The sequence below is a fragment of the Sphaerodactylus townsendi genome, linkage group LG07 (assembly GCF_021028975.2).
Source record: "Sphaerodactylus townsendi isolate TG3544 linkage group LG07, MPM_Stown_v2.3, whole genome shotgun sequence".
Taxonomy (NCBI): domain Eukaryota; kingdom Metazoa; phylum Chordata; class Lepidosauria; order Squamata; family Sphaerodactylidae; genus Sphaerodactylus; species Sphaerodactylus townsendi.
This window is the reverse complement of record NC_059431.1, coordinates 69,062,540-69,075,398: the sequence shown is the minus strand read 5'-3', so window position 1 is coordinate 69,075,398 and position 12,859 is coordinate 69,062,540. Positions and strand designations below refer to the sequence as shown.

Sequence of the window (12,859 nt, the reverse complement as noted above, 5' to 3'; positions counted from 1 at the left end):
TAAAATTGCTATAATGATGCACTGTCTGGTAGACAAAGCACTGGAAGTATGGTTTTATGATGTGGTTTTCATACGTTGACAATCAGTTGATAAAATGACAGTGTTAGCTTGAAGAAGGGGAATGTGATGTATATACCAGTATGTGTATACTATATGCCTTTAACTGAGCCCTCACCAAAAAAGTTTCTGTTTTTATTGAGGCCTGTATAAGAGGAGCCTCACAGTTCCTTGTCTCAGTGTATCTTCTCCACTGGAAGCAACAAAGTGTGTCTTCTCCACTGAGAGCAACAAAGAAATCTGTTGTTGAAATTGCCAGAGTCTCTTATGTGTTGTCTACCTGGATAGGTAAACTCATTCCTATACATCAGATCGCAGTGTGTATTACACACTGAAGTAAAATATTTGGAAGAAGGCAAATGGCAACTGTGTGCTTTATGACTACTTTGCGGGAACACCATAAATATTATTCATCACATGCCTCAACCTTGGACCCCTGGATTAGTTGGGAGTCAAGTTGCAACACTTGGGTTTTCCTGCCACAATGTGGAAAGCTAATATTAACACTTGTATTTATATACTGTCTTAGCATTGGGTGTCCTGATATTTTTTTTTGAATTGTGCTTGAAAATATATTTCTGTGAGAGTCTATGGAGTTCCATCTTATTTCAGAATAGATGTTCAGATGTTTGGGGAAGGGGCTTGTATACAGTTTTCTTGAGTATTTATTTTTAAAAAATTTCATATATATGGGTATAATTTCATTCATGGTTATTATTTTTTTTCAAAGCCTGAGAACATAATGCTGCTGGACAGAAATGTACCAAAACCTCGTATCAAGATCATTGACTTTGGCTTGGCTCACAAAATAGACTTTAGTAATGAGTTTAAGAACATTTTTGGAACACCAGAATTTGTTGGTACGTACTCTTGCTTCTTCTCCCCCCCTTCCCCTTCACTAAGTTATGGCATATTTGCAGGGCAGCATTAAAATTGGTCAGCTACAACCACTGCAGAAATAATTTCTAGTCCAATGTTGTACTAACCAAAAAATACCCATTTCAAATAAAGGGATAGTATTTATGTACAAGTATATTTTCTCTACAGAGTAAAAAGTGTGGTAGCTGCAGAGCTGATGATAGTTGATGATTTGATGGTAAACTCTGGTATCTGCACAGTCCTTTTACCCTTGGAAGATATAGCAGGAGTAAAAGTAAAAGCCAGATCCTCATGGATCCTCCAGGTTGTTTTCACAGAACTCTCCCAAATCCAGTATCAAAACACATGTTAAAGCCAGGACCACAGACTGAACCTTAAAAAACATGGATCCAATAACTTACAGCGCAGCAATGGCACAAAACAGGGATTCTGTTTTCACACTGTAGATCATGTCTTAGTCTATGGGCAATTCCACAAAAATCGTACATCCACCATTTCATATGTCAGGATACGCTAAAACATAGGTCCAAATCACAGATCCTCATTGATTCTTGGGATTTGCACTTTAGGTCAACCAAATTCATTTCCCAATCACATGCCGTATCCATGGTCACCACTTGCACCACAAAAGTAATGGATCCAATGTTTTCTGGCACTACCATAGCACAAAAATGTGGTTTTTAGGCAGGGATCCTCATTGATCCTCAGGATTTTTTAACTGGATTTTTTACCCCAAACTCCTGTTCAAATTACTCATGATGTCCATGGTTACAGATTGCACCACAGAAATAACAGATACACCGGTATGAAGTTACCATGGATTGTAAACCTGAATCTAAAGCATGGATCCTGATAAAGCCTAATAGATCTGCAGGATTTTAAAACTGTCATGCAAAAATCAAACCACTTATCAAACCATTAAATCACTTATTACATCTATAGCCATAGAGTACACCACAAAATTCACAAACCTATCACTTTGTTTTGGAACTCTGTTTTTGCACTGTGGCAGGTCCACAAAGTAGTGGATATATGATTTCTATGGTGCAACCTACAACTATAAACATCATCAGACCATAACCTCACAGCCCGGAAAGCCTGTAACATTCTGTTAATTCTGGCCATGAAAGCCTTTGACAATACATATAATATGATTAGATGATTAGATCATAAGTTTCAGATGACCCAGCCTAAAAATCCTGAGGCTCCATGAGGATCTGTGCTTCCGAACCACTTTTTTATACTATAGGAGTGCCATGAAGCAATACATCTGCAATGGTTCTGGAGTAATCTTTGGGTATATGCATTATGCATGATTTGAATTCAAATTTGAGGTAACCCAATGAAAAAACTGTGAGGATCCAGGAGGATCTGTCTTTGGAACCACATTTTTGTGCCACAACCATGCCATGAAGCAATGGATCTGTGATTTTTCTGGTGTAGTCTGTGGCTATGGACATAATATGTGATTTTACACTTAGTTTGGGATGACTTGAAGCAAAAAATCGTGATGCTTTCAAACTATTATTTGTGGACCATGACAGTGCCACAAAGCAGTGGATATGTGTGTTTTTTTTAGTGCACTCTGTATGTTCATAAACATTTGATGGAAAATTTGGGGTGGCCCAATGCAAAATCATGAGAATCTATGAGGATCTGTGCTTTGGAATTACCTTTTTGCCCCGGGGAGGTGCCACAAAGTGGTAAATGAATTATTTTGGTTGTGCTGCTAACAGACTAAGACATGCTGCTTATAGATGTAAGATCTATGATATGATGGTGGCTTTAATTTGTTTCATTACAAAAATTATATGAATTGATGAAAATCAGTTTAAAATCGTCTAGATTGTAGGGCAACCTAAGGAAAATTAATGGGTCTCCAAAATCTTGCTGAGGTGCCTATTAAATTTTAAGTGCTGGACGGTGAGGCCTTACATCTGGCCTTGTCGATGACCAGTCTGGGGGTGATCTTGGACTCCAGGATTTCCCTGGAGGCCCAGGTTGCCAAGATGGTCCAGACTGCATTCTACCTCTCTGCCAGGCACGACAGCTGGCTCCTTATCTCTCCCATTCTGATCTGGCCACACTAATTCATGGAACGGTCACCTCCAGATTAGATTATTGTAACTCACTTTGCGCTGGCCTGCCCTTGAACCTAATCCGGAAATTGAAGCTTGTTCAGCATGTGGCCGCGAGGCTCCTGACTGGAGCCTCGAGTAGGGACCATATGACACCTTTCCTGTTCCATTTCCACTGGCTGCAGGTCAATACCAGGTTATTTTCAAGGTACTGGTTTTGACCTTTAAGGCTGTGAGTGGCCTTGGACCCACATACCTCAGGGACTGCCTCTCTCCATATTTCCCAGGCAGGCTCCTCTGTTCTTCGGAGCGGAACCTTCGGAGCGGAACCTGGCCCGAAAACCACCCGGCTGACCCTGACCCGTACCTGGTGGAATATGCTCCCATCTGAGATAAGGGGCCTGCGGGATGTGAGTAGCTCCCGCAGGGCCTGTAAAATGGAGCTATTCCACCGGGCTTTCTCTGAGGGCCAGCTGGGATAACATCTATTTTCTGGTCTCCCAGGGGTGGGGGATATGCGGATTTTAATAAATCACTGTCAATGTTGAGTATTTTAGAACTATTATTTATCTGTTTTAATAGCATGATGTTTTACTGTTTGTTTTAGTGTTGTAGCCACCCTTCGCCCCTTTGCGGGGAGGGCGGGGTAAACATTCGATAAATAAATAAATGTTCTAAGGCTCATTCCGCACATGCAGAATAATGCACTTTCAAACTGCTTTCAGTTCTCTTTGAAGCTGTGCGGAATGGCAAAATCCACTTGCAAACAGTTGTGAAAGTGGTTTGAAAACGCATTATTTTGCGTGTGCGGAAGGGGCCTAAGTGTTTTTGCCTTCAAATGTCATTCTTCCATCCCTATATGGAAGATAGTTTATTAAAAACATTTATACCTCTACCCCCCTGAATATATTTGCAGGGCTGAAACACAGAGTGAGAAATGGGGAGTGCACCCACTATGTCATTTCAGAAATGAAAGATTGAAATTGTATGTGTAGGACCGATTTGAGGGAGGGCAGGCAACAATATTATACCTGTCCCAAAGAAATAATGTTTGAGACTTGCATATGTGTACAGTTTATAATGCATAATACTAAGCATATGTAATAGCTTTTCACGTATTAGTAAAGTGGCTGTTTTGTGTTTGGGTTAGTTGAGTGTGCAAACAGTCCATTGGGAATAACAGTTGTGAGTATTGAATGATGTGTGGGAAGGCCTTGGAAGTTTGCAGCAAAACTGCCAGACCTCATTGTCTGACCAGCACCTGGATTGCCTCCCACATCCCTTATCTGACTCTATGAAGCTAAAACCAGTTTGACCTTAGTTCTCAGAAAGAGGGGCTTTCATGATTTTTAGTTAGGACTCAGTTTGAACCATTGTTTGATTTGACAAGAGACCACGAAAAGGTCTAATCCCTTGACAGTTGCTGTCCAGAGGAAGTCAGTGGCAAACTACGTCTGTAAGTCTCTTTCCTTGAAAACTCCTTGAGGGGTTGCCATAAATTGGCTAATATTTCATCACACACACATATATATGAGAAATCAAGATTATAGACTAAACCATGAATCAATTTCTGCAAGAATGAAGAATGCAGCAGGTGGTAATCGTCCACAGGCAACAACAACATATGAACAAAAAGAGGATCAGAGCAAAACTTTTTTTTAAAAGTCAGGACGATGTACAGTGACTTTTTAAAAAGAACAATGATTGCTTAAAGTTAAAAATGAAATTGTGGGGAGTTAAACAAGAAATCAAAGTTAGTGGCTACATTCCTATATCTTGGCAAGCTATAGTTAAACTGAAGTTTGTGCTGTGAGTACCAGTGCAGTTTGTTTGTAATTCCCACACATTACCTTTCACCTACACACACAATTAAGACTTGTAGGTTTGAGAAGTCTTGCAGCAAACTCCAACTTTCTATAGTCTGAATGGAAGTTTTTGGCACCTCTCACAAATTTGGATTCTCAGGTTGGATTAAACCAAAGTTTTGAACTTTGATTATTGGAAGCAGTTCCTAGATTTAACATCATGGGGAACTGGAGTTCTCAGCCCACAAATCTTAGGCTCATTCCGCACATGCAGAATAATGCACTTTCAAACTGTTTTCAGTGCTCTTTGAAGCTGTGCGGAATGGCAAAATCCACTTGCAAACAGTTGTGAAAGTGGTTTGAAAACACATTATTTTGTGTGTGCGGAAAGGGCCTGTGTCATACTGTGTACTCAATGCAAAGTGGAAAGGGATATGAGGACACAACAAACTGTTTAATTACACCTTATTATGAAATCTAAATGCACCCATCGTACATGCAGAAACAGAAATTATCTGAGTAGACAGGGGGCATCTGTTGGGACCAGGGTCTACAACGAAGAAAGGTTGAAACAATAGAATAGTCATTTGGGAAAGGAAAAAACCCCATAGAGAATTTAACATACCCCACCAACCAGAAGAAACATAAACAGCAAAGACAATGAGAAGGGTGTGGTGGTGGTGGAAGAAACAATTTAAGTTAAAGTAGTAATGTTTTTTGCCATCAAGTCTGACATGGGTTTCAAATCAAAAAACCTTCAAAGGTGGTTTGCCATTGCCTGACTCTGCAGAGCAATCCTGGTTTTCCTTGGACGTCTCCCATCCAAATACTTGCCATGTTCGAACCTGCTTAGCTTCTGAGACCTGAAAGATCAGGTAGCCTGGGCTATCACAATAAAGCAATAATAATAATAATGGTATAATGAATACTAAAAAAAAGATGTAAGGATATGTGAAGCAAAAAAATCATGAGCAAATCTGACAAAAGTTATTTGAAGCATGTTGCCAAACAAACAAAATTACCAGTAACACTGTAAAAGATTTATATGATACATTGAAGGAAAGTTGAGGGAACCATAGTATAAATAATTGATTAGAAAGCAGAGTGGGGGGAGGGATCTGTGTTAATCTGTTTTAAATGTTTATGTGTAAGCTGCCTTGAATGCTATTCGTAGTAGAAACGTGTGGGTGGGAAACAAGTAAAAACAAGCAGTCTAGCAAAGTTGCTTTTAATAAGCTAATTAAATAAATTAAGTAATTCAGGTTAACTTCAAATTAACAACAATCCAAAACAGAATAACATAGAGGTGTGGTGTGTCTGAAGAAATGAGTGGAGAAACTTTAAAATATTGAGGCAATGATGTCACACAATCTATTAAGGCAGATAACAATATGGAAATTTGCGCACAATGAAGGGAGTAAAGGTGCATTTTCTTTCTGATAGAAGAACCAAAGGTAAAGAAGAGAGGCTACAAGACACACAAGAGTGTACCTTAATAAACTTAATAGCATAGAGAAAACATTGTGGAAAAATATCAAATTTAGTACTTAAGGAGAAGTGACAAAGGCAGATAAACTGAATACTTACACATTAACCATATAAAAATAGATCCAAAGATTCCTTCTGTTTCTTGTTGAGGAGGATTCTCACTTGAATCCAGTCCGTAAGAAAAAGCAAAGTGACAGTTTAGAAATGTTGCTGGAGCACAAATTGTGTCTTTGTGTTGAACCCAGAATCTTTCAGAGTGCCAATAAGGTCAATTAGATATACTGATCTGTGCATCAGTGTGGCTCAGCCAAGCATTTGATAATAGCAGTCATTATGTAATATGAGGTCACGAAGGGGAAAGTCACATCCAGTGTTTTTGCAAAACCTTTGAACTGCTAAGTACATTCTTTCACAGGTGTCAGATAATATTAGATAGTTTAGCACTGCATTCTGTGTTGTGTCTGTAAAAGCAGGTTCAAACCTTTTCTTCAATTTAAATTATTTTTGAATACAGAGAATCATCTACCATGGTAATAAATATGCATACCAAAAAACAGTGTGCTCCAGTATAATCTTTGTTTAAAAAGTAAAGATATACAAGGATGCAAAAAGAGTAGATGCAAAGTATACAAACTGAATTTTGTTCACAGTTTCACACTTGCTTTAACTGAGCAATGATTAGTTAGCATAGATTATTCCAGCTGCATTGTTTTGTTGGTTCTTTTTACAGCCCAATCCAGAGCTGTTGGGGACAGTGCTGCTGCTACCTCCAGGGGGCTTTTTGGCTGTGCAGGAAGGCAAAAACAATAAAACACACACACTCCGCTGCCCAAAAGCCCTCCATTGGGCTACGTACTTATGCCACCCAAAAGAATGATGTGATTTATAGTCCCAGGCCGGCATAATTGAAGGCAATTCAAAGTTGGAAGCTGATTAATTGTCGTGGCCCAGACACCCACCAAGCAGGAGTCAAGGCAGCAGTCTGGTACTTTATTGTTTATTTAGTCTAAGGCAAGGATCAACACAAGCAAAGGCTCACTCATCCCAAAACAGCATTGCTGCCACACTGCAGCCTTATTCCTACATCCTTATATACAGAATCCCATTAATTTCCAACCTTCCCCTTAGCCTGGCTCCCTGTTTCTCCTTGCTTGCTGTACGGCTGCCAACCTGCTGGTGTGCCTCCACTCCTGTAGGTGGCTCCACAACTTCGTCATTGTTCCTGGGGTTCAGGTGACCCTGGGGGTGTAGGAGCTGATGGGCTGTCCCTTGACTGAACAACTGGGTACTGGGGAAGGACAGAACTGGGATCTGGCAGTAGCTTTGGGGAGCATTCTCCATCCTAGGGGTTGCTTCCTCAGGAGCTGTCTGAGCCCCTGGCCCTGATCCTGCACCCACTACTGAAAGCTCAGGCTCGAAGTCTGCCTGAGTTGGCTGGACCTCTGATGGCCCAGCCACAGCCTCCTCTCCTCCAGACTTCATATCTGAGGCTTCTGCCATGCTGTGGGTCACTGATGGCCCAGCTACAGCCTCTTCTTCTGCAGACTCACTGAGGCTTCTGCCATGGTGCGCAGGGACCTGACACTAACATTAACTCCACTCCTGGCCATGCCTCTAGGACACCACCACTACGCTGGCAGGGCCGGCTGTGGTGCAGGAGCGCTGATGCGGTAGCACCACATCCAGGTGTCTCAGAGGGTCATGGCAGCTGCTTGCCAGCATATTTGCCCCATAGCAGGTGTAAGTACCCCAGGACGAACAAATCCTCCAGCACAGCTCTGTGTCAACTCCAGGAGTTGCTTCAGCTCCCCACCCCACATCTGGATTGGGCTGTTAGACTTTATCATAGAATATATTGTTCATAAACAGTAAGCAGAATTATGTCCCAATTTCATCTAAGTGCCTAATGCTATACAGCAGCGGTTCTCAACCTGTGGGCCGCAACTTCTTTGGGGGTCGAATGACCCTTTCACAGGGGTCGTCTAAGACTCTTCATCAGAGTTCTCCATCTGTAAAATGGATAAATGTTAGGGTTGGGGGTCACCACAACATGAGGAACTATATTAAAGGGTTGCGGCATTAGGAAGGTTGAGAACCACTGCTATACAGAATAAAATATTGCTGAATCAAACTGCCCTACTGTTCCACCTGTGTACTAAAGCTAATCTTTGTGTCTTAGCTCCTGAAATAGTAAACTATGAACCATTGGGTCTTGAGGCAGATATGTGGTAAGTTCTGAAAATGTATAGCACTTACTTTATTTGTGATTTTGCTATTCATTTCTGAATGATGAAGCATTTTTCTCCCCCTCTTTTTTTTTTGCAGGAGCATTGGTGTAATAACTTACATTCTGTAAGTACTAGAGCTATTAATCATATTGTGTGTTTGTAAATATTTGTTACTGCTTACAAGTGTATACAATATAAACATCCACACAGAAATTAATCTCATTTATCTTTTCCTAAGAAAGGGTAGAAATTAATAACAAAGAAAGAAAAAAGAGAAGATAAATGCTCAAAAGGGCTTCCAACTTCTTCCAATAGTTCTGCGTATACAAAAGAAATTTGGAAAATATTAACTGTTCCACTTGTTCTGGGCAGTAATATTACTAAATTAGGCGATGTAGAAAAGATAAAAAGCCCAAATGTTATCTTATCCTGTTAACTAATCCTGTTAGGGAATTAAATGTCTCATTTCTGCTTTATCCCACTTTGGTTATCACAATCTTTGTATTTTGCATACAGTATCACATTTCAGAATAGAAAAAAATTATGATGCTGATGCCAATTAGAAAGATTGAAACCCTCAAGATGAGCCAGCAGCTGTAAATCTTAGAATGTTCAGCATTCCTCCAGGTTTTGAAAATGAATTTTGAAATAAATTATCAGTTTTTAAAGAAAATTGAAGAATACAAACAAATAACCCTAAAAAGACACAGATTCTTGGAAAATTAATTTGATCCTAAAAACTCGTAGTTAGAGCTGCCAAAGAGATGGTCTCCAGAATTATTTTTAACTTGCTGTACAGCATTGATTAGTTGTAGGACATATGTTAGTATTAAAAAAAAACGCTATTCTTTAAATATTGTGGTATTTTGAAGACCAGTATTGTTCCTCATTCCTTTGCAATTCAGAATTTTGAAAATAGCAATCTGTTATTTCTTTACCACGTTAAGATTTTAAAAACACAATAGTAATAGTTATTTAATCAAACTTCATTTTAAAAGTCTGAGTGGTGCATCACCATTTCTTGGAGAAACCAAGCAAGAAACGTTGGCCAATGTATCTGCTGTGAACTATGACTTCGAGGAAGAATTCTTCAGAAACACCAGTGCCCTAGCTAAAGATTTTATAAGAAGACTTCTGGTTAAGGACCCAAAGTGAGTTTCTTTTCCTCAAGTGTTTTTGTAACATTGAGCACAGATTTGCTGATAGTAGCTTCTCTTAGACCTTTTGGGGAGGGAAAGTTCTCCTATATTGTTTGGCATAACTTGCCCCATATAATTTGCTTTTAATGTCTGAATGCTCCTTGGATCATAATGACTTCTTATTATGCAGTATATAATACTATATAGTTACAGAATGATAATGATTTGAAGAAAACATTTGTTTCTACTTTGAAAGGAAAAGGATGACAATTCAAGATAGCTTGCAGCACCCCTGGATTAAGGTTAGTATATAATACATAGATTGTTACCTTCTCCTTAAGTTATTATATTCTGTATTTCTGGTTATTTGTGTTCCATACCTGAAAAGTTAAGAAAATTAAAGCTTTCTTACTGAACAAAGCTTGTCTAAGATGAAGGTCAAATCAATCATAGATTTGAAAAAGTATATTCCAAGGATATATATTATCATGTTTAGCCAAGGAAATGACTGATGTGGAAGGAACTGTTGCAATTCAAAAGTCTGTGCTCTAAATGCAGCATCTTTGTTCCCACTTACATTAAGATAGGATCCTTATGTCCTGGCTACTGCCTCTCTCCTCATAAGCTGTTCTTTAATCTTTGCCCATCCCCCCATTCAGATGCCAGGTCAAGCCATGTTGGGTTTTTCAAAGGGCTAGCTTCAGGTACCCTAGGGGGTGAGTTATTTCCCTGATTTTGCTGGCAGAAATAGGGAAAAAAACACTCCCAGCACCATTTCAGTATGGGAAAACCACCCACTGTAGCAGTGGTCCAAACCCAAAGGATTCCCCCCTTATTTTTTCACAGCTGCTGTGTGGCTGTGGAGAAACAGAGTTGGGTTCAGAGAACCCAGATTCAACTCTTTTAAAAACAGCATGTTACATTTGCCCCTAAGCCTGGGCATAGGATTCTGGTTTCTTAGGAAACTTAGCTCTGGTTAAGCTGCATTCTTACATTGGTACCTTAGAATTGGTACCTTTTAATAGAAGGCCCCACATTTTGCTTTGAGTGAGGTGCTTGGTAATAGCTGCACATATACCACGAGGGAATAATTTTGAAAAAGAGACAAAATACTAAACCTAACATATTTGAAATGTCTGGGTTTTTAAAATATGGCATTAAATAAATGAAAAATTGGGGGGGGGGGATGATTTTTTGTCTGTGCTTAGAATTCAGTTAACTGGAAACCTTCCCTTTTGCTAATAGATGGATTTGCAAACCTAGTTTAGGGCAAAATAAATTCATCTAGTTAACAGACCATAATGGTTTGCCATTTCCTTCCAGCTCTGTAAAATGTATCATTTGAAATGCTTCTTTCTATTTCCTCCCAGCCTAAGGATACTCTGCAAGTACTAAGTAGAAAAGCATCTGCTGTAAACATGGAGAAATTCAAAAAGTTTGCAGCACGAAGAAAATGGAAAGTAAGGAATTCTTTATGATGTTGTATTTTAGGAATAAAAAAGTTAATAGGGTCTTTGTTTACTTTAAAACTTTGGCCTAGAATTCAGTTCTGAAACTCTTTGAGTGTTTCTTTTCAAAGTAAAATTGTTGTCGTGGAAAAGTTATAACCAAGCTTTGTATAGCATTCCATGTATGTGTGCATACCATCAAAACATACCAGTTGACTTAGGGTGACCCAATAAGGATTTCAAGGTAACAGACCTTCCGAGGTGGTTTGAGAGAAATGTGACTGGCCCAAGGTCACCCAGTGGGCAGTTGATGCTGGTTCTTCAGATGCTCCACTGCTCTTAACCACAACACCATGCTGGCTCTTGGTTAAAATTAAAATTATTACTTGTTAAATATTAAGAAGGGGTTAGACATTAGAAATTTCCAATAGGATACAGACAGTTTGGAGGTGGCACTTTGGAATCCATGTCCTGCCTAAAGCAGAAGTCTGTTACCACTATTTTTAAATGGACCATATATAACAAAAATGCCAAAAATAAGGAATATAGTGCTTCCCACAGACTTCTCAACACTCAGGAAAGTGGGGAGGATGTGACATAATTAAGACCTTGCAGTAAATTTACTATATAGACTTGTGAACATTATAGTCTAAATTAGTTTTTGCACAGAGATTTAGCGTAACCATTCTCCTGCAATGTTGTCTGCTGAACTTAAAATTACAAGTGATCATTTTTATTACAAATTATTATTTTCACAAAAAATATCTCTTTCTTCTCTTATAAAAGCAATCTGTGAGATTAATATCATTATGCCAAAGATTATCAAGATCTTTTTTATCCAGAAGTAACATGAGTGTGGCTAGGAGTGATGATACTCTGGTAAGTAAATGGTGTGAGTATAATGTTTGACAAGGGAATGTTTAGTAGGGTATATATTGTCCATGTCCCAGGGTGGGGAACCAGTCAGTAAGTGTTTGGGTGGAACTTGCTATGCAAAGGTGTGGTTGACTGTATTGTATTTTGGGTGGGGTTTTTCAGTCCAGGCAGTGATTCACATTTGCATTCCCTGCAGCAGCAACAGTCTTAGTGAATGCAAACCCTGTGTCTTGGTGGAGTCCATTGTTCATGAACCTAGCATGCCCTTGGCCTTTGATTCTGGTGTTTTTAAGTACTGGTAGCCAAGTTTTGTTAATTCTCAGAGTCTCCTCCTTCTTGTTGAAGTTTTCTTGGTGTTTGTGGATTTCAATGGCCTCTCTGTGCAGTCTGACATAGTAACCTTCCGAGTTGTCCAGAATTTCAGTGTTTTCAAACAGAATGTTATTTCCAGTTTTGTTTTGAGCATGTTCTGCTACTGCAGATTTTTCAGGATGGTTAAGCTGACAATGTCTTTCGTGCTCCTGAATGCTGTGTTTTTAGTTCCAATGTAGACCTTTCCACAGCTGCAGGGTATGCAATAGACTCCTGCAGAAGTGAGGGGGTCTCACTTGTCCTTTGCTGAGCGTAGCATCTGCTGAATTTTTCTGGTAGGTTTGAAGATTGTTTGTAGGCTATGTTTTTTCATCAGTTTCCCTATTTGATCTGTGATTCCCTTGAGGTATGGTAGAAATATTTTTCCTGTGGGGGGCTGTTTTTCCTCAGTCCTCTGGGTTTCTCTTGGTCTTAAAGCTCTTCTGATTTCTGTTGTTGAGTAGCCATTAGCCTGTTGAGCCCAGTCTAGATGATTTGATTTTATCAGGG

The 12,859-nt window shown here is 39.4% G+C and overlaps 1 protein-coding gene across 2 annotated transcripts in view; it reads left to right on the top strand.

Moving 5' to 3' along the window:
* DAPK1 (death associated protein kinase 1) overlaps positions 1-12,859 on the top strand; it is a 96,472-nt gene that overhangs the window by 44,642 nt on the left and 38,971 nt on the right. For both annotated transcript variants that reach the window (XM_048502932.1, XM_048502931.1), the window contains exons 5-11: positions 788-917; positions 8,487-8,535; positions 8,633-8,659; positions 9,534-9,686; positions 9,931-9,976; positions 11,045-11,134; positions 11,909-12,001. In XM_048502932.1, the coding sequence (XP_048358889.1) occupies positions 788-917; positions 8,487-8,535; positions 8,633-8,659; positions 9,534-9,686; positions 9,931-9,976; positions 11,045-11,134; positions 11,909-12,001 (588 nt within the window). The remainder of the gene's footprint in view (positions 1-787; positions 918-8,486; positions 8,536-8,632; positions 8,660-9,533; positions 9,687-9,930; positions 9,977-11,044; positions 11,135-11,908; positions 12,002-12,859) is intronic.